Source organism: Girardinichthys multiradiatus, chromosome X (assembly GCF_021462225.1).
Source record: "Girardinichthys multiradiatus isolate DD_20200921_A chromosome X, DD_fGirMul_XY1, whole genome shotgun sequence".
Taxonomy (NCBI): Eukaryota; Metazoa; Chordata; class Actinopteri; order Cyprinodontiformes; family Goodeidae; genus Girardinichthys; species Girardinichthys multiradiatus.
Genome location: NC_061817.1, coordinates 15,410,217 through 15,437,882, shown reverse-complemented (window position 1 = coordinate 15,437,882; position 27,666 = coordinate 15,410,217). Strand labels below are relative to the sequence as shown.

General features: G+C 41.6%; 1 protein-coding gene across 2 annotated transcripts in view; it reads left to right on the top strand.

Moving 5' to 3' along the window:
• The window catches only part of LOC124862632 (trinucleotide repeat-containing gene 18 protein-like), an 81,349-nt gene extending 55,723 nt beyond the window's left edge, over nucleotides 1-25,626 (top strand). For both annotated transcript variants that reach the window (XM_047356679.1, XM_047356678.1), the window contains exons 18-30: nucleotides 3,448-3,621; nucleotides 4,203-4,663; nucleotides 5,027-5,155; nucleotides 5,342-5,483; nucleotides 5,566-5,683; nucleotides 13,112-13,187; nucleotides 13,360-13,468; nucleotides 13,620-13,736; nucleotides 14,329-14,472; nucleotides 16,710-18,433; nucleotides 18,541-18,777; nucleotides 18,893-18,967; nucleotides 20,711-25,626. In XM_047356679.1, the coding sequence (XP_047212635.1) occupies nucleotides 3,448-3,621; nucleotides 4,203-4,663; nucleotides 5,027-5,155; nucleotides 5,342-5,483; nucleotides 5,566-5,683; nucleotides 13,112-13,187; nucleotides 13,360-13,468; nucleotides 13,620-13,736; nucleotides 14,329-14,472; nucleotides 16,710-18,433; nucleotides 18,541-18,777; nucleotides 18,893-18,967; nucleotides 20,711-20,917 (3,713 nt within the window). In that variant the 3' untranslated portion in view covers nucleotides 20,918-25,626. The remainder of the gene's footprint in view (nucleotides 1-3,447; nucleotides 3,622-4,202; nucleotides 4,664-5,026; nucleotides 5,156-5,341; nucleotides 5,484-5,565; nucleotides 5,684-13,111; nucleotides 13,188-13,359; nucleotides 13,469-13,619; nucleotides 13,737-14,328; nucleotides 14,473-16,709; nucleotides 18,434-18,540; nucleotides 18,778-18,892; nucleotides 18,968-20,710) is intronic.
• The last annotated feature ends 2,040 nt before the right edge of the window (nucleotides 25,627-27,666 follow it).

Here is a 27,666-nt window from a genome sequence, read left to right as displayed (position 1 = left end):
ACTGCTGAGTCAGGCAGTCCTGTGTCTGTGAGCCTCCTCACAGCTGGTGAGGCTAAGCTAGCTTCTGTCAGACTGTGCGTTAGCTTCATGATTCCTACCTCTTTTGCTGCTGGCTTTTTCTGCAAAGCTGCAATGTTTTTTTTTTTCTTTGTTTTTTTTTTAAAGAGTTTACTTATTTTTAATGGAGATTTTTATTGCCTGGATTGCAAAGTGTTTTTGTAGCATTTGTACAAATCATGTGAATTGTGAGATCTTTTTCCACAAAGCTGTATTGCAGTTTGGTATTTCTAAGCTTTATTAAAGGTGTTGATTTGATTGGTACAGATTGCTAAGTGCTGTGGTCCTTGTGTCAGCTTCATCTTGTTGTGTCAGTTTCTGTCAGTCTGTCTAGCTGCCACTGCACCTCACACATCCTTTAGAAGGCTCTGTTTGTCAAATATCCCTTCGGTTCTCCTAGATAAGTTTGGAGAACATGGTAGGAAGGCGAGTGTAGGGTCGGGTCGGAGCACAGGTTAGGTGTGCCTGGGTTTATTTGATCATAGAATAGGTAGATCAGTGTTATTGTTTGCTAAATGTTTCCAGATGATGTGGCAGTGTTGAAATTTGAGGGATATTTGGACAATAGAGCTCCTGTGTGTCTACTAAACCTTCAAATAACCCTTCTCCCTGCTCTCTCTCAGACACTTTGCTCTGTCCTCTCACTGTCCCCCTCTCATCCTCGACCCCCGCCCCTACTTTATTTTCCTTCCCATAATGCTTTGAGTGTCTCTCAGCCTGTTCCATGTGCTTGTGCTGCTGCCGCTGCGACTTTACAGAAGCTTGGCCAGGACTAGCGCAGCCTTGAGCCTACACTACCTCGCTATGGCGACCCTACGCTGTGGCTAAGGCTTTGCTTTTAAAGCTAGTCTGTGCTAAGGCTAGGCTGCGCTCCCGTCGCTGCCCCGCCCCGCCCCGCCCTGCCTGAGGCCACACCCCTGTCACCTGCTGTGTAAGTAGGAAGTGCCCCTCCCTCCGTTTTTTTTATTTTTATTTATTGAACACTCACATGAAACATGCAGAAATTGAGCTACATTCACAGAACATTAACTTTTATCTTGTTTTTGTTTATTGTCTCACAAATTTGAAACTCTTCAAAGCTAGCCATGGTTACCCCCCACTTCCCCAACTTTGTCTCCTGGGGGCTTAAAAGTTTAAAGGAGGGCGTTTGGTGTTGGACGGGAACAGAGGATGTAACCATGGTGGCTCAAATCAAAGGAGCATATTGCCAAAGGGGCCTCACAGGGCTGTCCTCTCAGTGCCTGCTTGTTGTAAACGCCTGTCTGCTACCGTTAATACACCGTGGATTCACAGTACACCATGAGAATTTGGTTCCTTCATGGAAAATATGTAGATAACCTTGCCTTGCGAAAATATTCATGCCGCCTGAACGTTTTTACATTTTGTCCTATTACAATCATAATCTTGTAAACCACAATCAATGTAATTTCAGCTGTAAATTTACATACCAAGTGAAAGTAACTCCTAATGAACCAATCTTCAGCTTTTACCACCAAAACATTATGAGTGGCAGGAAACTAACACTGCATATCACCATGAAGACAGTAAAACATGGTGGGTGAAGTATGCTGTGGGGATGATTGTGCAAAACTGAAGTTGAAGAACAATGTTTTCTTTCTTTCCTTGCTAATCAAAATATTAAAATTGGGGCTTACATTTCTATTCAGCCTCCTGAGTCGATATATTTTAGAACCACAATTCGCTGCATTTCCAGATGAAAGTCTTGGGAGTTTATGTCTACCAGCTTTTTACATCTACAGACGTTTTACTCATTTTGTGTTTGCAAAATAGCTTCAGCTCAGTTCGATTGGATGGGAAACATCTATGAACATCAGTTTTGAATTTTTGCAACACATTTTCAGTTAGACTTGGGTATGGACTTTGACTGGACATGAATATGCTTTGATCTGAACCACTACATTGCAGTTCTGGTTATGTTTATGGTTGTTGTCCTGCTGAAAGATGAACATTCGCCCAAGTCTCAAGTCTTTTGCAGCTTCTAACAGGTTTTCTTCAAGGATTGCCCTGGATTTAGCTCCATCTTCCCACCAACGCTGACCAGATTCCCTGTCCCTGCTGAGTAAAAGCATTCCCACAGCATGATGCTATTACCACCATGCTTCCCCATGGGAAAGGTGTGCTCAGAGTGATGTGCATTGTTTTCCTCTACACATAATATTGCATGTGCCTCCTACGTGGCGTGTGGCAAACTGTGAATGGAACTTCTTATTGCTTTCATTCAATAATTATTTTCTTCTTGCCACTCCATAATGACCACCTCTTCGCAGTCCTCAACTTAGTTGTAGTGTCAACAAGTCTTTCCACCTGAGTTGTGGATCTCTGCAGCTCCTCCAGAGTTACTTTGTGCTTCTTTGCTGCTTCTCTGATTAAGGATCTCCTTGCCCATCCGGTCAGCTTAGGTGGACAACAATGTGTTGTGGGTTTTCTCAGTGCCATAAACGGTACATATTTAGACGTTGGATTGAACAATGCTCTGTGAGATTTTTTAAGCCTAGGATTCTGTTTTTAGTTGAGTTTTGAAAGAATTTTGTTTGCTCCTGATTTTATTTAGGGCTGGAGTAAAGGGAGATGAATACAAATGATCCCCACAGTTTTCAAAATGTTATTTGTAAAAACTATACTATGTGACAAAATGTGTATTCAGGAAGCATGAGTAGTTTTCAAGGTACTGCATTCTAAGTGGCAGGAAAAAAATAATTTTTTTCTCTGCTCGGAAACAGCTTCTCAGCCTACTATTTATTAATAATACAACATTAAGTCTTCATGTACTGTGCTTCCACCCTCACTGTTAACACTCTAACCCCTGAGGAGAAGCTCCTCCTGTTCATCTGCTGCTCTGGACCTAACAGCAACACACAGCTTAACCAGCAGTATGCCACAGTGTGTGTTTGTGTCTGCCTTTCTGTATGCTCTGCTGGTTTGTCAGTTTTAAAAGGAGCATTTTATTTTTCCTCTTTCATCTTTTTGTTCCATTAATACAAATGTCTAAGGCCATGTTTTGACTCACCCAGTCTCTACAGATGTGTGTCTGGCGTGTGTAAATGTTGCTCACATCTCGTGCATGGTCGTGGTAACTCACAAAGGTCCGCTGCTCTGTATTTCTGTGCAGCTTTACAATGTGAAGGGAGGCTGCAGTTGTTTGGACCTTGTATCTTCTCGCTCCCGTGTTTTTTCTCACCAACCTACACCTGTGTGTGTGCGTTCGACTGCATAGTTGCATTGTTTTTGAGATCCCACTTAGCATATTTTCCAAATTTGTTTATTCTTCATTTTGCTATGATTAAAAATGATATAAAGAGACAGATTAATCCCAGATGCATAGTGCAAATCATCTTTCTGCCTGTGCTCACTGTTTTCTCTCCCACACAGAGACTTCTGAAGATGAGTGTGATTCTGATGGTGATGACGATGACGGCGCCAGCTGTGAGGAGAGTGGGCTGGGTCTCCTGGCCAGGTTCGCGGCCAGCGCCCTCCCAGTCAGCCCGCCCCCAATGAGCCTCTTCCATGACGGCAAACACTGCAGCGGCAGACAGAGCACTCTGGGTAAACAAACAGACATAAACAGTCTCTGTTATGACTGGGATATAAAAACCAGATAAGTTCTAGAACAACTCGTTTACCAAAACATTGACAAGTATTTCCAAGCGGGTGCATCAAGGTAGAAGCATTTCTAATCTGATTATTTATCAAGTTTACTGTACCATGCAAAAGTATCACTGTATCACCTCTATGAATTTAACAGGAATTTTAGGAGATGGACCAACAAAAAGTATTCTGTAATTGTTAAATGGATGACTGAGTGTTGAGGCTTTTTAAAAATAAAAACTTGAAAATTGAGGCTGGAAAGTGTGGCGTGTGTTTGCACGGCACACTTTTCAGAGTTTTATTTGTAAAACATTTTAAAAACCATGTAATGTTTCCCTTTTACTTGACAAATATGCACTGCCCTGTGTATGTTTATCTCATAAAATCCCAATAAAATAAAACATTAAAGTTTGTGGTTCTCATTAGACAAAATGTGAAAAGTTGAAAGGTTCTGAATACTTTTGCATGTTAATAAATGAACCCATATCATAAAAGAAAAGCCTTTTCGCATCACTTGAAACTCACCTCTCCTCTCTCAGGTTCACCAGAGTGTGAGTGGTCCGAGTCTGGTTCAGACTTGAGGCAGAGGAAGTTCCCTTCCCTTCTGCATGGGAGGTGCTCAGCCCCTGAGCTCCCCCTCCTGCCGCCAGCCACCCGACGAGGCGATCAGCCCAGCCCCACCAAGCGAGGTGAAGCGCTGCCGGTCAACCGAAAGCCTCTAACAAAAGCCCGCCCTTCGCCTCGATCACCACGGAGATTCAGCTTCGACCTCTCCACCGGGATCGGAGGCTTCAGCGAGGACGAGGGATGGAACCGACGACGCAGCGAGAGGATCTTCCTCCACGACGCTACCACCACGGCCAGTCAGATGTCTGTGTCCACCTCTTCCTCCACTAGCCAGAGCTCCACATCCTCCGTCTCAGCGCCACCTCTCAACCCGAAGCCTTCCTTTAAACCAAAAACCACTCCAGGAATCCGAGAGGGGAAAGATGTGATAAAAGTAGGTCAATAATGTATCCCTTACTCACTGAGTGCAAAAGAAGCATCTGTGTCTTATTTTCCTGATGCTCCTTCTTTCCAGCTTTAAACTCTGCATCCATTTTCCCCTCTCTTGACATTTTTTTGAGTGTGTGTGTCAGTGGCAGCAGGGTTTCTCTGTACCTCAGTCACTGCAGCTCTCTCCTGCTGTCTGTGTCGTGTTGTTGACGAGAGAGGACAGCTGCAGGCAGCCTGGGAACATTCTACCTTCAGTCTGTGTGTATGCGTGTGTAAAGGTGGAAATCTGTCCACCAGAAGATGCATTCTGCTGTCTTTCATGCATCTGCAGGTCTCAATTCTTTACGATTTCTCCCTTGAAACACAGAAAAAGAAGCAGAAGGACTCTTCTATGCCGGTCAGCCCAACCACTTTGTGCAGTCCAGTCTCTGATGGAGCGGCACCTCTGAGCCCGGCACACAAGAGCCAATCCAAAGGCAAAAGCAAAGCACGAGAGGTCAGTAGGGGGAACGATTGTTGCCATTCAGAATGTAATTAAAGTTTAATATGCAGTAGAAAATGTTTCTGGTATTTTTTACTGAGCTAAAACAGTTGCTTTTATTACACTTTTGTTAACTTTTGAGTATTTTTTGAGTGTTTTTTTTTTTTTCAAGTGGTACCAAATCACTGGGTTTTCTTTTAGCCGTCCAGGGGCGCTGTGAGCCGACTGATGGAGAGCATGGCAGCGGATGAAGACTTTGAGCCAAACCAGGACAGCAGCTTTAGTGAAGATGAGCTTCTCCCACCACGAAACAGCAGCGTGTCGGAGAAATCCTCCACACCTGGTCAGCATCCGCACAAACACACAAACCTGTGCAGAACTTAGAGGTCATCACGTTCATGGCTGGGATGTGTTGTTGTGTTCAGCTCCCGTGCAGTGCGTGTTGGATAAGGACTCTCTGGTGGACGGACTCAGGGTTTTGATCCCGATGGATGACCAGCTTCTCTATGCAGGACACGTGAACACTGTACACTCCCCTGACATGTGAGTACATATGAGCAGCACCTTTCAGCCACAGAGGGGTTAGGCAGACTCAAACTGAATATGTAGGGCCTTGCATACTATTTAAACTTGACAGCTCCCCCTGAATCAATACTTTTTAAAACCATCTTCTTTGGACAGAGGGCTCAGTTTCACCCACAGGTTTTTGGGGTTTGCCTCCTATAGATTTGCACATCTAGATGCTAAATATTTTGCCCATTCTTTGGAAAACAGCTAAAGCTCAGTCACATTGGATGCAGAACTTTTGAGAACAGCAGTTTTAAACTCATGCAATGCATTCTCAATTACCCAGGTCGGTACTTTGACTAGGCCGTTGTAAACCATTTCAGTGTAGCTCTAAAAGGATGTTTAGGGTTGTTGTCCTACTATAAGGTTAACCACCCTTCATCCCATAAACACTGACTAGCTATTCCATCTCTGTTGAATAAAAGTATCCCCACAGCATAATGCTGCCACCACCATGCTTCACCATTGGGATGATGTGCATAGTTTGAAGTGCAGTGTTTTGCTGGACTGCATTAGTTTGTATGTGGCTTCTGAATGCACTGGGTTTCATTTAGAGACACTAGAGTGAATGAAAGCTGAATCACACATTTTTAGACTTTTTTGTTTCTAAATGTAATTTAAAACCATTTACCTTCCACTTTAAATTATGAACAACTTTATTTTTGGTATTATCACATACAATTATAATACAAATCTAGACATTTTTGGTTTAAACTTTAAAAATTGTGGAAAGGAAAAGTGTTACGACCCCACTCGGTCTAGGGGTAGGGGGAAGTAAACATTCAAACCAGGTGTTGTTGGTTTTATGAAAGAAGGAGTAATTTATTTCTTTTTAGTTCAGTTTCCGGTATTTTTAACAAAACAAACAAAAGGAGGGTACTTAACAAAGTACAAACTGTATGAAAAATAAAGAAATAAGGGATAAAACCCAAAATACACAATGACTATAAATTTAACAAAATACACACCCATCAGTAATTTAACTAAAAATAATCCCCCAAAAGGAGGGACAAACTAATTCAACAGTTTCCTAAATCAAAAGCGTCCCTGCTAACAACAAGCAAACAAACAAATCAAGACAAAGCTTAACAAACTTTAAAGAGACTCCTCTGAGCCAAGATGGAGTCAAGCTAACCATCAAGCAGGTAAGCATACAAAAATAACCAAGCTTCAAAGTTTCACAACACCAAGGTCAGAAGTGGCGAGATGTTCTGTCCAAATACCAGCTGCCTTTAGTGGCAGGTGCAGAGAGTTTATATAGTGTAGTCCCTTCAATGATTGGCGGCGAATTCGGAAGAACCAGGAAATGAATAGTCCAACATGAACTCCCGGAGACGTCCAGCAGGAGGAGTGCAGAGCGCACAGGGAGATCCGAGTCTGTCAGGAACAGCAAAGAAGAAATCCGATCCGATCAGAAACAGCGGTACCGATAGCACGGAGGAAAACGGCCCTTTTCAGCGACATCGGCTGGCCAGTCTGTTGATTATGGTACAAAACTAACACACATACGGCCACCAGCCGTAACAAAAAGGAAAAGGGAATATGAATATTTGTTACAAAACAATGTATACCCTTTTCAATTTTTAGTTTGGTTTTGTTGCTGATGCTTTATTTCTCATGAACTTATATCATGAGAAATCACTTTAGATCATTTGGTTTAAAGGACCTTTCTGTATCTGGAGCAGAGAGTACAGGAGCATGACATAACAGAGATTTAATGCTATCAAAAGCATGTTGACATTCTGGGGTCCATAAAAAGTTGACTTTGTAGACGGGTCAGAGGATGAACAATAGTGGAAAAGTTGCAACAGAAATTCCTACAATAACTTGCTATACCAAGAAAACGGCGTAAAGCCTTTCTAGTGCAAGGCACAGGGAACGAAGTAATGGCAGAAATCTTTTCTTTTAAAGGTTGCACTTGTCCTTGGCCTACCTGTCTACAAAGATAGGTCACTGTGGCTTTCCCAAAGTCACATTTGGTGAGGTTTAAGGTCAAAGAAGCTTTAGCAAGGTGAGTGAACACTTGTGTTAAAACAATTATGTGTTCTGTCCAGGTAGAAGTATATACTACTATATCATCCAAGTATGCACTGCAGTTAGACAAACCAGACAAAACAATCTTTACTAGGCGTTGGAAGGTTGCAGGGGCATTACACATCCCAAACGCCATCACATTGTATTGTAAAAATTAGTCTGGTGTAACAAAAGCAGAAATATCAGAAGCTCTCTTTGTGAGGGGTACTTGCCAATATCCTTTTAATAAATCTAGTTTGCTTACATACTGAGCATTTCCCACATTATCTACACAGTCCTCAATGCGAGGAAGTGGATATGAGTCAGTAACTGTAACAGAATTTACCTTGCGGTAATCTGTAATGAAACGTGGTGTGCCATCAGGTTTCATTTCAAGCAAGCAGGGAGAACTCCAAGAACTAGAACTGTGTTTCACAACTCCATTTTGCAACATGTACTCTGTCTCACTGTTCATTAGAGCTCTTTTAACAGGATTTATTCTATAAGGATGTTGCTTAATGGGTTTAGCATTAGCAACATCAATGTCATGTTCAAGTACTGTAGTGCGTGTCGGTATTTCATTGAATAGACATAGGAAACTGCTCATCAGTGATAAAATATCTTGCTGGCTCTCAGGCAAATGTGTAAGACTATTTGAAAACTCCTTCAACATTTCAGATTTGGGCAAACGAGGACTTTGGTGAAAACTGGAGCGAAGAGTTAAGCCATCTTCACCCGATTCAGAGCTAACATCATCTGTCACAATTATGGCTGCACTGCCACTGGGTTTTATTTTACTCTGGTCCATATTTGGGTTAGTTGTTCGAATGTAGTACGGTTTTAGCATGTTTATGTGACACACTCTGGTTTTTCTCCTCCTTTCAGGAGTGTTTATCACATAGTCAGTGTCACTCAGTTGATCACTAACCTCATAAGGACCTGAGAACTTGGCATCAAGAGCAGATCCAGGGATAGGCAGTAATGCCAAAACTTTGTCGCCAACCTGAAAGTGACGAAGAACAGCAGAATGATCATAACGTCTTTTCATTGATTTCTGAGAGTCACAAAGGAACTCTTGTGCAATTGCACGGGAAGAATGCAAACGCTCACGAAACTTACAAACATAATCCAAAATGTTTTCCTGAGCGGAAGTGTCAGAGTTCAAAAGTTTCTTTTTCAACATTTTTAGTGGACTGCGAAGAGTATGACCAAACACTAGTTCTGCAGGGCTAAATCTTAATGATTCCTGAGTGGATTCTCTAGCTGCAAACAGTACAAAAGGGATACCTTCATCCCAGCTTTTCTTATTCTCAAGGCAGTATTTCTTCAGCATAGACTTTAAAGTCTGATGCCAACGTTCTAAAGCTCCCTGAGATTGAGGATGATATGCACTAGAAACAGCATGTTTAATGTCTAGTTCTTTAAGAACCTGTCTAAAGAGTTTCGATTTGAAATTTGTACCTTGATCTGTCTGTACAGTTCTAGGAAGACCAAATGTAGAAAAGAATCTGGTCATGGCATTAATGATTGAACTAGCAGTGATTTTACGGAGAGGAATGGCTTCAGGGTAGCGAGTGGAGGCGCACATTTAGGTAAATAAAAACTGATTACCAGATTTGGTTCGTGGTAAAGGACCCACACAATCCATAATGATGCGTTCAAATGGTTCTTTCACTGCAGGAATTGGATGGAGCGGAGCATTTGGTATGGTCTGGTTAGGCTTTCCAGCCATCTGACATATGTGGCAACTGCAGCAGAATTTAATCACATCTGTTTTTAATCCAGGCCAGTAAAAGTGTTTTAAAATCAGTTGGTATGTTTTTGAAACACCCAAGTGTCCTGACCATTTACTTTCATGTGCTAATGATAAAATATTCTTTCGATAACTGGAAGGAACCACAATCTGTAAAACTATGTTCCAATCAGCACCAGGAAGCAGAATAGGACACCATCTACGCATTAAAATTCCATCATCCAGAAAGAAAGATACACCTTCATCCTTGGCCGCATCAGGACCTACTACACCTTCAAAATAGGGTTTTAACGTTTGATCAGACCTCTGAGAAGTGCGCAGGTGAGCACGAGTGATTGGGAAAGCACTATCAGGGGTCTGTAATGCATCCCCACCAGTCATATCCGGAACTGCAGAAGCCTCTGTAACAGAGTCAGATTCTCCACCACCTGAGAACACTGACATAAACAAACTGTCAGACAAATCCACATCATCACTTTTAGCCTTTTTCTTATGTTTTTGTGCACGAGTTAGTACACCAGTTGGGTTCACTTTGGGAGATGACTTTTTTATCTCTAGTTCCCATGTTTTGTGGTACATCCAAAACCTCTAATGCAGGAGTTACCTTACCGCCAGCAATATCATTACCTAACAGTAATGCGACACCTTTGATAGGTAGTGCTGGGCAGACAGCAATAGGGAAAATTCCTGAGATTATTTTGGACTTTAAATGTACCAGATGTACAGGCCGAGGAACATAACCCATTTCTACACCCTGTGGAATTGCACTATATCCACATGATGACTGTTCAGAAAACGGTAATGTGTCAGCTAAAATAATGGACTGAGAACCTCCAGTATCACGCAGAATGCGAATAGAACACTGATCTTCAGGCTGTCCAGTGAGTGAAACTAGTGCATCTGACAGAAAAGGGTTGAAGCAGGGATCAGGTGTGCAGTCAACTTCAGCTCTTACAATGTTTGGTTTTCTTTTAATGAGTCCTACACCTTTCGGTTGGGACTCAACAGAAGTTTGTGTTTTTCGTTTTAAAACTAAACAGTTAGCAATGACATGCCCTGTTTTATGACAATAAAAACACTCTCTGTTTTTCTTCAATTGTATGGGCTTGACTGTGTCACACGTCTTAACAACAGAAGTTTTGTTCGGATTGGACTGAAAAATTGTTTTGTGGGTAAGCACATACTCATCAGCAAGGACAGCAGCAGCAGACAAAGACTCTACTTTTTGTTCATTTAAAAGCATGGAAATGCGTTCAGGCAAACAGGTCTTAAACTCTAACAAAATTAGCTCTTTTAAGCTTAGAAAGTTTGAGACTTTACAAGAAGAACACCATCTGTCAAAAAGAGTTCCCTTTTCCCTAGAAAACTCAACATAGGTTTGACTGGGATTTTTCTTAAAAGACCTACATTTTTGTCGGTAAGCCTCGGGGACAAGTTCATAGGCTTTTAAGATGGCAGCCTTTACCTTTTCAAAATCTAGGGTGTCAGCAAGAGGGAGAGTTGCAACAACCTCTTGAGCTTTTCCATATAGTTTGCATTGCAACAGAAGTGACCAGGCTTCAGGAGGCCGCAGTGGCCTCCTGAAGCCTGGTGCTTGTGCTATTTTTTCAAAAGCTGAGAAGTAATCTACTTCCGCTTCTCGGAATTCAGGCACTAGAGCAACATACTTGGTAATATCGAAAGGTCTAATTTGAGATGAAGTAGTAGAATAACCAACAGAAGAGGAGTTTACTGCAACAGACGTATTTTTATGGCAGTTTCTGCTTCAGTTTCCAACCTTTTCATTTCTAGTTGGAACTGCCTTTGCTGTGCCTTCTCTTGGGCCTCAAGGTGCAGTCTAGCGAGTCGGACATTAATCCAAGCATCAGCTTTTGACCCAGCTGAACTACTGGTGTCAGAGAGGGGATTAAACCGAGGGAGTGTGTAAAGAGTCTTAATCCCCACACCCACCTCAGCATCCACATCTGGAGAGACTTCTGGAGGTTTTCCCAAAACCTTCTTACCACCTTCATCAGAAGAAAGGGCCTCAGACTGCGCTACAGCAACAGAAGTCAAAGCAGGTTGAGCCACAGAACTCACAGATATCTCAGAGAATACAAGACCTCCTAGTTCGACCAATTTCTCCACTACAAGATTCCTTAGTTCCTTTTTAAGGAGCTGTTTAGAAAAAGAAATGCAGAAATGTGCTGCAATTTGTGTCAAATCGACATGACTATTAGTTCAAGAGAGGGACTTTGCAAAAACTGTTTTAAGTTAAACTGTGCCATACTAAAATTTTGCACAAGTGACAACAGGGGCCTACCAAGACCTTATGACTTTCTGAACTGACAAAGCTAAAGTTTACACTTTCAATCACAGGATTCATTTAAAGATATCCCGGATGAGCCCCCATTAAATGTTACGACCCCACTCGGTCTAGGGGTAGGGGGAAGTAAACATTCAAACCAGGTGTTGTTGGTTTTATGAAAGAAGGAGTAATTTATTTCTTTTTAGTTCAGTTTCCGGTATTTTTAACAAAACAAACAAAAGGAGGGTACTTAACAAAGTACAAACTGTGTGAAAAATAAAGAAATAAGGGGTAAAACCCAAAATACACAATGACTATAAATTTAACAAAATACACACCCATCAGTAATTTAACTAAAAATAATCCCCCAAAAGGAGGGACAAACTAATTCAACAGTTTCCTAAATCAAAAGCGTCCCTGCTAACAACAAGCAAACAAACAAATCAAGACAAAGCTTAACAAACTTTAAAGAGACTCCTCTGAGCCAAGATGGAGTCAAGCTAACCATCAAGCAGGTAAGCATACAAAAATAACCAAGCTTCAAAGTTTCACAACACCAAGGTCAGAAGTGGCGAGCTGTTCTGTCCAAATACCAGCTGCCTTTAGTGGCAGGTGCAGAGAGTTTATATAATGTAGTCCCTTCAATGATTGGCGGCGAATTCGGAAGAACCAGGAAATGAATAGTCCAACATGAACTCCCGGAGACGTCCAGCAGGAGGAGTGTAGAGCACGCAGGGAGATCAGAGTCCGTCAGGAACAGCGAAGAAGAGTGTATCCAGCGAAGAAGAAATCCGATCCTATCAGAAACAGCGGTACCGATAGCACGGAGGAAAACGGTGCTTTTCAGCGACATCGGCTGGCCAGTCTGTTGATGAAGGTACAAAACAAACACACATACGGCCATCAGCCGTAACAAAAAGGAAAAGGGAATATGAATATTTGTTACAAAACAATGTATACCCTTTTCAATTTTTAGTTTGGTTTTGTTGCTGCTGCTTTATTTCTCATGAACTTATATCATGAGAAATCACTTTAGATCATTTGGTTAAAGTTGGAAGCTGCTATCTTGTTGGTATTAGCACCACGTCAGATATAGTTTCAGCCCCAGTGAAAGTACTGCAACAGTAGTTAAAAAACAAAACAACACCGTCCTCTGCCTGGTACCCGTCAGAACAGTCAAAACTGAGATAAGGACACGTCTTTCTTTACCAACGAGACCGTCTGCACCTCAGAGTGAGCTGCTGTAGCTCTGGATTCTGTCTGCCGGCGTAATTAAAAGCCACGGCCCCTGCACACTGACCCCTAAACTTCTGATCCCTTCCTCTCTTATTCCAATATTTCCTCCCTGCAGATACAGCGTGGTGGTGGAGGGCGAGAGAGGGAACCGACCTCACATCTACTGCTTGGAACAACTGCTCCAGGAAGCTGTGAGTAAACTGTAACTCTCTCACATACAATATGTCTGTCTGCACTTCCAGACTGCTTATGCCGGGTTTTTTTCTGGTTTGAAACGGGATGTGAGAGCTGCTTTGAGGAGGTGGAAATGTGAACGTGTTGGCCAAAAAATTAAAATCTGTGTGAAATATTGTGTATTTACAGATAATCGATGTGAAGCCTCCATCCGTGCGTTATCTGCCAGAGGGCACCCGGATCGCCGCCTACTGGAGCCAGCAGTACCGCTGCCTCTACCCGGGAACTGTTGTCAACGGTGCGGCAGACAGACACCCAGCATTTTAATTACATGATTCACCTACTGGGTGGAGCAGGAAGCACCAATTGTTGCTCCTTTATTATAAATGGCAGCAGTAATTACTGGTCAAAATGCCTAAACAATGTTATTTTTTATTTTGGCCAAACAGGAAGCTCAGACATTGACGAGAATGGCGATCTAATCACGGTGGAGTTTGACGATGGGGACACAGGACGCATCCCGCTCTCCCACATCCGGCTGCTGCCACCGGACTACAAGATCCACTGTAAGCAAACACAAAAACTGCTTCTTCCTCAATCTTTTAATAAAAGTCTTAGAGGAACAAATCAGCAGAAATCAGAAAAACGCCCCACAAACTTGTCTCTAGCAGTCTTTTTGCACTCAGATGTTGATTTGAATTTCATTTCCCAGACGACTGCACTCTAAAATGCAACACTGACGCTTCCACTGGTGTCTGCAAATATTTTTCTAAAAGCTATAACCCACCTAAGGTTTCAAATAAATGAAAGAAATTCAGTTCATTGGATGGTAACATTTACTGAGGACAGTCGCTAAAACATATTTTTACATCTCAGTTGTTGGTTTTTGCACATCAGAGGCTGAATTACTGTATTAGATTTTAGAAGCAATGTGCCTCCAACATGATTTCATGAGGGAACAATTACATTTCCCAAACAGCCGAACACATCAGCTCAGTCGAGAATTTAAAAAGGGTGCAGATGAAACACAACATGTTGTTTTTATCAAGGGTTTTATTTTGGTTTTAAACATTTAAACTATTTTGAAATTAAATTCAAGAAGTGCTGAATTCTTGGAGTCCGGGGGAAAAGGTTATTTCCTCTTCTCCTTTCCCCCAGGCGCAGAACCGTCCCCTGCGCTGCTTGTGGCCGGGCCCTCCAGGAGGAGGGTGCGCAAATGCAGCAAGGAGGCAGGAGCAAAGCCTGAGGAGACCACACCCAGGATCAAAGGGAAACCGGGTCGCAAGCCAAAACCCAAACCTGGTAAGGCTTGGAACTTGTTTTGTGATATTACATATGGCATAGTGCTCTGTTTTATTCTTTTGAGCTTTCAACATGCGTCTCTGATGCGACTTCCTGAGTTTAAAATTGTTGGGAGCCTTCTGGAAATCTACGAGTTAATAAGAGTCATCATTAGGGAATACACTGTAGTTTTGGTAAAGCTAACCTTGCAAACTGGAAATAATAGATACTCCTGCTGATTTGAAAATTTTATTGATTTGAAAATTTTCTCTTTCTTTTAACCTGTTGAAATCCTGAAATGACAACTCACAACAGGAAGGATAGAAAAAATATTACCGATTTAGTCTTACATTAAAGTTTTTAAAGATAAATCGGAATCAGCTAAAATTATCGATCCGTCAAGTCGGTCGCAAAGCCCTGGTTGGTGCATCTGTGTTTCTGTCCATTGTAGCAACCCACTCTTGAATGCACCTAAACTCCATATAAAATGACAGTGTGATAAAATAAAAGAAAGGTGTATCCCTAAATTCTGTTTTGACTTTTGGTAATTTAGTGCCATGACAAGATTATCAGTGTCCCTCATCCGGCCCCTAAATATATAGACTGCCTGCTAATCTTCCTTCCTAACCCATCAACCCACTGCGTGTCCCATTAATAGATGTCCTGCTTTATTAGTGTAGCAGTTAGTAGTAACTCCTGTGGAGCAGAAAAAAGGACATCTGTTCTCACACTGAAGTCAGCAGTGTAACACCATGAAGCAAGAACCAGACATGTTATTTCTGAATCTGGACCTCCCACTCAAGTGCCTTGTTTACCCATTCAGAACTTTGCTTATTTGTTTTAATATAAACAAAACAAACCTCTGATGATCTGTTTATGTCATCTACCACTAGCTGGAGCCAATAAAAATCTTGAGTGTCAGACATCCCATATTTTACCCAGTCTGTCTGTCACCTTGGGTTTCAGTTGATCCTTGCTTTGTTCTGTGAAGCAGAGTCCAAACCAGAAGCTGTAATTTGAGACACATTGCTTGTACAAATTTGCTGACCCTGGCTGTTATTCGGCCGGCTAAGAGCTTCTGCAATGTAATGTTTTAATTTCAGAGATTGTTTCTTGCTGATTTGTCTTCCCTGAACCGTGGGGGAAACAAATTCGGGAAGCCACAGAATGAAAATGTCAGCACATCCACGAGACTGCGCTGTGCAGAAATATATTCACCTGGACTTTTTTCATAGTTTGACATGTCAGAATCACAAACTTCAATGTATTTTCATGGAATAGAGCAACAAGGATACGCTCATAATCGTGAAGTGGAAGGAATAATAATCTATGGCTCTTAAAAATGTACTCCAATAAAAACCTGACATGCATTTAGGCCTACATGCAAAACACAATCTGGTGTTAAAAACGTACACTTCCCTGAACACACCATCCCCACCATGCATTCTGAATGAGCTTCAGTTTCTAGATGTGCAAAGCTCGCAGAGGCAAAACACCTTCAGTTGTTATTGCAGCCAAAGGTGGTGCTAGAACAGTGGGGCCCAGCTTTTTGACAAAGGGGCCAAATTGATCAATTTTAAGTCCTTGCGAGCCACATTTTCTTTTTCCCAATTAAAAACAAAATTATTTTTTTTTTACCCGCCCAGTAAAAAATTAAACATGCAGTATTTTAACTTGACAAACAATGGCGTCAGGGTTTTGTAGAAAAGGAATCTATATAATCATTATAGAAGTGAAACATAAAATGGTGTCAAACATTTGCCTCCTTAAAACAAAAGCGTGCAGTACTTTTATTTTTAGGTGGTGCAGTGGTATTTTGTTGGTTTAATATATTTTTTTGTCTATTCTATCAAGAATAACGGAATATGAGTCACTTTGTTAAAAAAAACTTTCAGTATTTTGGCAATTTCGATGAACTGATGTGCCTCAGTCTGTTCTTTAGGAAAAGGCATCGTATGTTTGTGGTTCCACTCTCCGTGAAATTAAAATGAACAAACAAAAACATGGCTAATAAGACAATAACGTTGTGTTGGAGGTCCAAATTTGTAGCGTTCTTAAATTAGGGGCCACACAAAATCACTCCAAGGGCTGCAAATGGGCCCTGGCTGCACTTAGGACAGCCCTGTTCTACACAGCATTGGAACAGGAGGCTTAATTACCAAAGGATGATGCTCATTACAGATTCTACTTGAACTCATAAAGTTTTTGCTGTTAAAATTTTTTTTTACTATTTTACCGCTTTTTTTTCTGAAATGCAGAAACCTCCATAAATCAAGAGGGTCGGGAGAAAGCTGATCTTCTACCTTCCTCCACCCAGTCCGCTGAGAGACCCCAAGACCCAGCAAAACCTGCCCAGGACAGGACCTCCTCTGTCCAGAAAACCACTCAGGAAAAGCCTCGCCCTGCGTCCCGACCAACAATGGGCACGCAGGGCAAATCCGACCGGAAGAACTCTGGTGCTTCCCCCACAAGCAGCCCCACACTTCCCAGTCCTGTGTCCCGAAAGAGCAGCTCGGCCCAGTCTCCTGTTTCTATACCATCCCGAGCCCTCCCTTCCTCTCTCTATCCCTCCACTTATGGAAAGGTTCTGACTGTGAATCTGTACAGCGAGCCCAACCTTTGCTCCTACAACAGTCAAAGCAGGGACAGGGAGAGTAGCAGCAGCTCCATCAGTCCCACCACCAGCAGGCCTGTTTCAAGGCCTGCAATGACTGTTTCATCCTCTGCACCCAACCCCAGCGCCACTTCCACACCCAGACCTGCTTCTGTCTCCTCATCCAAAATGAAGTCCTCTTCAGATCATCAGAACAGCCCCAGGACAAGCCTCAGCTCCGGACTGTCTTCCAGCCCCATTGCCAGGTTGACAACTGGCAAATCCAGCTCTTCTCTGACACCTAGATCATCCTCTTCATTGCCACCTACTACCACCCCCAAGCCCAAACTGAAGATCCCATCAGACGAGATGTCCTCCAGACCCATCTCTAGGCCCAAGCCCATATCTGGACAAAGAAAGTCCTTGTCTGCAGAGCTTCTCGTCAAGCTGGACCATGAAGGCGTCACGTCCCCGAAGACTAAAAAGACCAAGGCTTTAATGTTGCTGGAGGGGCGAGGCATCAGGCGAGACCACACCCCTATTACTACTTCCACACCCAATCAGAAGCTGCCGAAGGCAAAAATGAGAGGTCCTGAGAGGGCAGCCAGTCTACCTGAGAGGGAGTCTGCCTACAAGACCCCAATCCTGGCTAAGGACAAGCTGGAGAGTCGTGGGCGGGAAGGTAGAGGACAGGACATGGACACTAGAAATGATAAGGCTAAAAAAGAGGAGCAAAAGGAGCTAAACAAGAGGGAGGAGAGGAAGATGAAAGAGGAATCCCAGAGCAGCAGCAGCTCCGAGTCGGAAGAAGAAGGGGAAAATGGGAAGGTGAAGAAGAAGACGAAATGCACTTCTAGCTGCTCCTCCTCATCTTCATCGTGCTCTGGTTCCTCCTCGTCTTCGTCATCATCCTCATCATCGTCATCATCGACCGATGACTCTTCCTGCAGTTCAGATGACGAGAGGCCCCTTACCCCTCCACCTGGCCCCATCCAGAAAAGTCCAACTCTGGACAAACCTAAAGAAGAGGTGAAAGAGGAGGAGAAAGAGGTGAAGGAGGTGGAAATTAAAGTAGAGGAGGAAGAATTATCCCCTCACTCAGACTCTCCTTCCCCATCATCTCCTCCAGTCACCACTGCTCCTGCTCCCAGTAAACCAGCTAAACCCACCACCGGAAAGGGCTCTGGACAGAGGGGCCGTCCTCCGAAACCAAAACCAAGCAGGGGAGAGGGGAAAGCAGGGAGGCCCAAGAGGAGAGAGGGAGTCTACCTCCCCACGACTAAGGAGCTGGCTAAACGTCAGAGGCTTCCCAGCGTGGAGAACAGGCCCAAGATTTCTGCTTTCCTTCCAGCCAGACAGCTGTGGAAGTGGTTTGGTAAACCCACTCAGGTGAAAAGGAAAACCTCTCAGAAATTATGACGTTAAAAAATCCGATCCCTCCCTGCTTTATTCACCCAAATGTCCCCTTTTTTCCGTCCTCTACTGTCATTCTACAGAGACGCGGCATGAAGGGAAAAGCTAAGAAACTCTTCTACAAGGCCATCACGCGTGGTCGAGAGATGATACGCATCGGGGACTGCGCCGTGTTTCTGTCCGCCGGACGGCCCAACTTGCCCTTCATCGGACGCATCCAGAGCATGTGGGAGTCCTGGGGCAGCAACATGGTGGTCCGGGTCAACTGGTTCTACCATCCAGAGGAGACGAACCCTGGCAAGAAACTCACCGATAAGAAGGTCACAATTTAAAGAAAAAAGAAACTTTTTCTTTGTTTTTCAAAACAATTAAAACTTAAGATCAAAATTACAGGAAAGTGTAGCGTTTTTGAGTGTGTGTTTGTTTTCCTTGCAGAACTGGGACCAGATGTGTGGTCAGTCTTTACCAGCAGCTCTGCACTCTTCTATCCAAAGGAAGGACTTTATGGAGGTGAGTGTTTAAAAATTGCTCGCCCCAATTCCAGATGCATTTCTCACTGGATGGAGGCTTAAAAGCACAGACAGTGTATCAGCAAATTCAGCAGATCTATTCAGAAACCTTGATTGAGGCTTGAGGTTATACGATTGAGACATCATTAAACAATAATAATCATCTGGCTGTAAGTTTGGATATCTTACTTTTGATTGATGGAATAGCTGTTTCATCCAATCACCCACAGAGCATCACCGCTTCTCTGCAGAAGTTGGCTTAATGTTTGGCTTCTCACTTTCTGCACACTTGTTTTTCATTTCTCTTTTCATTATTTCAAGCAATTTTTCCTTTAGTCTTCAGTCCTGATGCTTTGACATTTTTCTATATTGACCTATGTGTTTTCCTTCTCCAAGCTTCACATTTAGTTTGTACTTATCCTGAAGGCTAGACACAAGTGACTAGGAACAACGCTATGTTCTAGCTCTGTCTTCAGGCAGCTCTGTAATCTTTTTCATTGTTTCAGTTGATGGCTCTTTTGTCATGACTGCTTTCCCATCGATCAGCCAACCCTAACAGCCGCACACACGGGTTGCAAGAACCGGATATTTCTGGGCCTCTATTTGTTTTTTTCCTCTCTCTGCTTGATCTGAAAACAAATATTTTCAATAGTTGCAACAGTTGAATTTATTTTTGGACAAATATTCTCAAAGACAGGATATTAATTTGTTAAAACAAGTAGTTTAGTGTCATCATTGTAATTAATATATTTTCAGAAAGTGAACAGCTGACTAGATCCCCTGCGATCACATTATGTCACATGACTTATTGATTCTCTGTATATTTCCTTCATGTTTATTTTATATGGTTTGCATCTCTTCTGTCAGTCTTGGGTTTGCAGTGACAGCTGCATTGATAAGCAAATAAATATGGCATAATTAAAATAAATATGGCATAATCTCACACAGAACAAATTTAGAAAAATCCGACCTGTTGGTACCTCTAACAAACTATTAAAAAAAAAGTAACTAATACCTTTTTTGAATGGATGCATTACTTTTTTTTTTTTGGAGCTGATCAGAGTTTCTGTGAATTTCTAACTGGTAATTCAATATTTTCTGTTTCCCTGGGGCATAATTAGACTGTGACAAAGAGCCAGTTTCTCTTAACTGCTCTTCAAAATAGGAAAAACTAGTAAACATGTCCTTTTTTATTGAGGCAGATGTGGTGCTGTTCATAATTAAGAAAATAGCTACTTGCCTAAACTTGACCATAAACTTAAATTTCAAGGTTTTCGTTATTTTTAAGAATGTTAAAATAGCCTGAAGTGAAACGCCACTGAAGACGTAAATGTGTGACATTTGCTCAACTCTGCAGCAAGTTCACTTAAAACTATGTGCTCCAATCAGAAGAGACTGAGATTTTTGGAAACAAACACTCCTGCTTACTGGTAAATACGCTGGAGGATCTGGGATGCTTTGGGCCTGTTTCACTTCCTTGGAACCTTGTTACTCATTGAAATATAAGTCTTTGAATTACAATCTGGTGGACTCTACCAATAAATTGATTAGCAGGCAGCAGGATACTTATTCAGAACATATGGCTCCAAATCAACACAGAAAAGAATGATTTAGAAGAGTAATTTAAATTGAGGCCTTTTGAAAGAGCTTTACAATGGCCGCTTGTAAATGTAACCTGCGCTGCAGTGTATAACCATGTGCATCATGTAGTAGCTCCTCAGTAATACCTGTGTTTGTGTCACAGCGGGCCCTGTACCAGTCATCTCATAGCGACGAGAATGACGTGCAGACCATCAGTCACAAGTGTCTGGTGCTGAGCGTGGAGGAGTATGAGCAGATGATCCACACTCGCCGCTACGCCGACAGTGAGGACCTCTACTACCTGGCCGGCACTTACGAGCCCACGACCGGAATGATCTTCAACACTGATGGCGTTCCGGTCATCTGCTAGACGAACTACTGAAAAAAAATCATGACACGACCTCCCGAGGAATTCGGCCCAATCCATGGTCTGATCACTGATGTTAAGTTTTTGAATTAGAACCTTGACTCCATCAACTGAACTGCTCACATACCATGATACACTTCAGAGAGAGACCGTTGAGGACAGCTCTAACTACGGAGACGGGAGACACTACAGACAGTATTAAAAAAAGAACCGGTCTCCTGAAGCATTTGCACACACAGAATTCATTATCCCACTCTATTCATGGGGAAAATGCATGGATACTTCCTACTGCGTGTAAATATCTCCCCTGCAGAACCAGACACGTGCACAAACACAATGTAAATACTTACTCTTATGTAAGAGACACAGGTATCTAGAGGAAAATCTAAGTGTTTTATTTTTTCGTGATAGATTTATGTCAGAGTACTTTTTTTCTGAAGAGGTTAACAGTAAAGAAGCTTTAACGAACTGTGAATGACGAAACAGGAAGGGCACATGCCTGTTCGCCCTACAGGGGGAAAGCTGGTGTGATGTTGTGATTATGATGTTGCTGTGGTGATGTTACAGTCCTGTTACAGTCATATAAATGTGTGTACAGAACAGCCGGAGCAACAGAAGCAAAGAAAGAAATGCACAGAAAGATTGAGGTAGACTCATCGAAATCAAACAGAAAGCACTTAGAAACACTTAAAGTGTACTTTCGTGTTATTTAACCCCTGCAATCCCCTCCCTCCTGACAATTGGAACTCAGGACAAAGTGTCCCTGCATGGTTGAAATTTGACTCCCTCGTTAACTCAGGCTAAAGAGAAAGGTAAGAAATGTTGTATCTTTGAAAGCACTTCTCCGTTTAAAGGACAAATACACACCGAAACACACTATGAAAGAAAACCAGCGGCGGGCTGAGGATCTTCTGTCATATTTGCCCATTTTGCACCTCCGTTCAGCAACACTTTTCTGCACAGCCACGAGATAGTAGACATGGGCCGGTATCAGATTCTCCTGGTTTAACCTTGAGTAAAAATACCAAGGTTTCACTTTATTTACCCAAAAATATAAGCAAAAATGTAAATAACATGATCTTAACTGCTTTTATTTAAAACAGAAAAGCAGCAATTATTCCAGCTGTTGCTAAAATAGTATAATATATTTACTTACATATAGTATAACGTTTTCTGTGACATCGATTATTTTAATTTTGAGACATAGATTTAAGCCAAAGTATAGTATAATTGTACTTGTAGAGTAACACAAGTATAAGTAGCTGAAATTAGCTGGTTAATAAGTCTGACTGTTTGGGGCGCTAGCCTGCAGTCTGCTGCTTTACAGAACTAGTTTGCCAACTGCAGCATGGCCTTATTAAGAGTGATGGTGACACTCCTTTAGTTTCCACACCAGGACATCTTTTCATTATAGGAAATATTGCCAAGCAGCTGAATTTGTCTGGATGTCTGGAAATTATTTAGTCGTAGGAAAGGATACAGCAGGAATGTTAGCCGTTTTAAAGTTTTAAAACGGCTTTAGGCCTGTGCATGTTTTGGTAATTAGATCCTCATTTAAAAAAACTTTGAATAAAAATGAAAAACAAGACGTAATTAGATTTTTGTTTTAAAATGTGAAAATAATTACTACATTGAATTTTTTTTTCACATTTCTTTTCCTACTTGAAAGTGTTCTGCTTTCTGCATTTTTCCAACATAAAACCGATATACAGTCATTACAATCTGTTAGAATATTATTGAAAAGTTAATTTATTTCAGTAACTCCATCACTAAATGAAACACACAAAGGTTAATTACACAGACGTTTTCAGGTCTTTCTTTAAATGAAATAAAGGAAATTTAATATTTAGTGCTTTAAAACAAAAATCAAGTAACTTTTTGTATTCCTTATTTATCATGAAGAAATCCTACTTCCAAACCATATACGGCCTCCTTGATACTGGTAGCCGGCCAATGCCTACAGGATGGGGTTGCCTAGAGGCTCTGTCAAAGAATTTAATTTTTTCTTTTTCATGGAAAACAGGACAACCTCCTGATCTCAACGTATGTGTGGGATCAGGAATCCTATTCAATGGGAATATTTTTGTTTAATGGTCATAAACACTGCAGTCAGTCCAAGATTCATCAAGGTCATGGTGCTGATATTCACCACGCAGCTGTTGAAACTGATTCGATCAGCATAATTCAATTTTGAACACTCATTTTTCACAGCTTGGCATCCTTCATCCTCTCGTTTTGTCTGCAACCTTCAAATGTCCTGTTTGTTTAGTGTTTTCTTTCCTTCTTTCTTTTTGAAAATTCAGCTTCTGCTGTTTTGTTGGAGTTTCTTTGCCCTTTTTTAATCACACGCTTCCCTCCAAACAATCACCGTTTGCACACGAGTGCACTTTGAATAAGGAGACTCTGAGGGGTTGTATTGTGTCTTCCTCGAGTATTTCCTCCCTCCGGTTACTCCCCCCACCTTTACCTAATGATGCAGGTAAACAAACGAGTGCAGCCCCGTCCATCATAACACATTCTGTTTGCTGGTTTCATTTAGCTGCCACTGAGTTTTTTTCTATGTGCCTCATTCAAGGTTGTTTTTTTCTGTTGTTTTTTCAGTAAGACTGTTGAATGTTGTGCTCAGGATTGTGAGTGCTTTACGCGGCCTTACTTTCCCAGGCCTTAAAATGATGTTTTGCCAAACTCTTTTTGTCTCCCTTCAGTGTGCACAATCTTCAAAGGAATGATCCTGTTTTTTTCGCAGTCTTTTGCCTTCTTTATTATACCGTTTTCTAAAGAGTATCAGATATGTCCGTGAATATGTGCAGTGTGTTACTGTATGTACCTGCGTTGGTCTTTCTTTACTGGGCATGGGCTGGTGTTAGATTGTCACGGTATGGTAAACTGTCGTAGAAATACCACGGTATCAATTCTTAATAGAATTGAAAAACAAAATGTTTAACCCGTATTTGGAAAACAGAAGCAAAAATTAGTCAGCCAAATTTGTCTTTGCCGTAAGCGAGAAAAAAGTGTAGGCGTTTTCTTTCGGCCAGCTGACCAGCAGTGCATGGTAATAGGCAGAGCTGTGATGATAAGGCTGCTTTAGTTTCTAAACAGCTAATTGTATTTTTGGTGACTGGAAATATTTCCAAACAGCCAAAAGTTGTTGCCTTCTTTCAGCCAGCTGACCGTCGGTGGGCAACTCAATGCTACTTACAGTCACACTGGCACTTCTCTCATTTAAAGACTTTAAACCATAAGTATGAACCTTAACTTTATAAAACCTTTGTATACCTTGTTACCGTGAACCAACCCATGCCTACTCTTTACTTTCTCTCTGCACTGTGGCAGAGTTAGAAGACTGTCTTGTTGATATTCAATACTTTTTAATATTTTCTACTTTCTCTTGAGACTTTCTCTACATTTGTCTTTTTTTATGTGCCGTTGCTGGCTGCAGAATGCTTAGATGAGGATTTAGAGGAAGAACCAACATGTTTTTATCTTCCTATTAAACCAAGCATTTCAGTGCACATTTACAGATAATCCAGACATGACGGCCTCCCAGTAAAGTTTTTTTTTTTTACACGTGCTGCTAATCTGATCGTATTTAAAATGGTTTAAACCAGGTACAGAGTGATTCTATTTACTGTTTTTATTTTTAACTTTCTAGAAAAAAAGTGATCTGCTAAAGCCCCCGTTTTCCTGATTATGCTGCTCTTAAGTCTGTTTGAGTGACAGGCGCCGCAGATGGATCTCGGTTTGGTATCTGAGCACTGCAGATTCACAAGTCGTACCGGCATTTGCAGAGTGAAAAAGTTTAAAGTGCCCGTAATGAATGTTTTTTACCCCTGGAGCTGATGAAGCACTTTTCTCTGTATGTCTGTGTGTGTGTGAGGAGTCTGATAAGACATCAGTCTTATCTCCTGATAACACACACACACACCTACACACCCTGAAAGCCCCTTTTACAGGTGTGTGTTCTTGCCTTCCAGTCTCTTACTTTGCCCCCTCATCTCCCTTCAAAGCCCAGTCTTCAGCCTAAACAGGGTTTGACACTTACATATTTTTACTCTCCACTACGCTTTGATTATTTTGCTTTAAGACCCTGATTTTGTATATGTTATCATGTTTTAGAATGGTTTTTTTTATCTAGTTTTTTTTTTTTTTTGCTGGGCTGCTTTCAGCATTTTTCTAAATGTTATTTTTGTCATTTATAGTTTGTTTTTTTTCTTCCCTTTTGCTTCCCCTTTCTGAACAATCGTCCATGCCTCTTAAGCAATACTGCTGACAGGCACTGGGAGCTAGCTGCTAGAAAGAGAGAGAGAAATGGAAGAGCAAGCAAACACGTGTATGAAAGAGAGAGAGAGAGAGGTGGACTGGAGGCTGGTTCTTCGTCTGCTGTTCCTTCAGTATCGTTATTGTCCTGTTACAGGAGAAAAAAATATTTTGAGAATAAACAGAAGAATCATCTAAGTTTTGTAAATGATCCTTCGCTGTCGGGGGAAGAAAACTATCAGAATATACTTTGTCTAATCTTGTAAAAATGCAAAATGAATACATTTTAGAGAGAAATCTGAAGCTACATATATACTGTCACCCTATACTAAATGTGTAAGGAACTCTGTTTTTGGCTTTCTTTTACAGACGGCAACAACGTTTATCAGTGTTTCTTTAAAATTGTTTTAGTAGGTAAATATTTTATAGTTAATCAATAAACAGATGGAACTGTATAAATTTTGTCTTGTTTAATTTACATATTTTGTCTCAGTGACCTGAAATGCCTCTGCTTCATCCTACGTTACTTATCATGCAACCCACTAACTACCACATTGAAATGTCTTAAACTGCTTCTTTTAGACATTTGATCCAGAGAAAAATATCAAGTTAACCACAAAGAAACTAAATATGCCACTTAAAATATTTCTAGATTTTTTTCTCATTTGGGAGAAAAGAAAGGCTTTCCAAACTCAGAAATGCCACCCATGTTTTTTGCTTATCCAATATTGGATTTTAAGGGTATTAGTTCCATTAAGAAAACCCAAGCAACACTGCATCGCATCCTACTGGATCTCAAGGTGCTCATAAAATGGATATATGGTCTCTCCAGTGATTTCTAGTTCCGCTCCCAGTAGGATGTGCCCAGAAAACCTCTAAATGGAGGCGCCAAGGATGTGTCCTGATCATATCCTGAAATACCTGGAACTGATTCCCTTTGACATGGAGGAGAGTGACTCCACTCTGGAGTCTTTGTCTTACCTGGTTAAGTCCAGCTAACCTACACAGGAGGCTAATTCCAGCCACTTGTATCCAGGTGTTGTTCTTCTTGATCCTCATGACCATTAGATCAGGGGTGTTGAACTCCGGCCCTCGAGGGCCGATATCCTGCAATATTCGGATATGTCCCGAGTCCAACACACCTGAATCAAGTGATTTTATTACCTCCTTATGTAGCCAAGATCTACAGAGTCCTGCTGTTGACTTAATTTTGTGATTCAGGTGTTTTGAGGCAAAGTAACATCTAGCAGTTGAAGGACACTGTCCCTGGTTCGAGTTCTGATCTTGGCAACCTGTGCTGCATGTCTTCACCCCACATCCTGTCTGCCTATTTTTAAAATAACAAAAAATAAAGGCCCCTAGTGGCACTAAAAAAACTCCAGATGTAAAGAAATTCAGAAGCGGACAACAATACAAAGTTATTGACTATTAGTCGGTGACGGGATACAAAGCCACATCTAAGGCTTTGGGACTCTTATCGCACCACAGTGAGAGCCATTATCAGCAAATGGAGAAAACATGGAACAGTGGTGAACCTTCCCAGAAGTGGTCCAGTTACATCCGGCAGTAAAACCAACAGAGCTTATTGAAAAACGAGCATCATAACAGTCAAAGATGGTGATGGTCACGTCATGATGCTTTGCTTCTTCAGAACCCGGAGTCAATTGCCATAATTGAACCATAAATTCTGCTTTCTGTGTGGAAGGATGTCCGGCCATCAGCACAATGATCCTGCTGCATTAGTGGGCCAAAATTCTTCCTCAGTGATTTAAAACAGGGTGGGGCTACTATTTTTTCGCATAGGGCCAGGTTGGTTTGGTGCTCTTTCCCCCCTTTATAAATAAAATAAGTTCAAAACTGCATTTTGAGTTAACTTGGGTTCTTTTTGTCTGATATTAAAATTTCTTTAATCTGAAACATTTGTGAAAAACAACCAAAAAAAATCGAAAATGTTAAAGGGAACAATACCTTTCCACAGCACTGTATTAGTGACTGAATTATTGGAATGCAAACCATCAGAATGCAGTTTATGATTTCCTTTATGGCAGCCATATTGGATTTTGAGGTTAAGGATTTTGATGAAACTTAAGAGGCTTTTTAGTTAATTTGTTAATCTTGGAATCTTGTATGTATAAATGGAAAGTTCCACAGGGAAACATGCTGTCAGCAAATACCATCATCATGGTTGCACTGTCCACTGATCTTTGTGAATATGCAGTATATCCAAAGCAACGTGTGGCGAAACGACTCCAAATCAAAAGATGGTGAAAAATGGACACCAAAAAGGAAGGGAAACTGCCACAAAGACTCTTGTTTTGGGACAACAGTGTGAAGAGATCACCGGAACCAGAGGTTAGGTCATTTATCACTCAGATGCCACAAGGTCAACATATATCCTTCAAGTGCTGCATTCTGTTTGTACCTAAAGTTCGCATTTGGAAAACAAAGGTTTACGAGCAGCTTTGAGTTCAAAATCCAATATGGTTGCTGGGCAT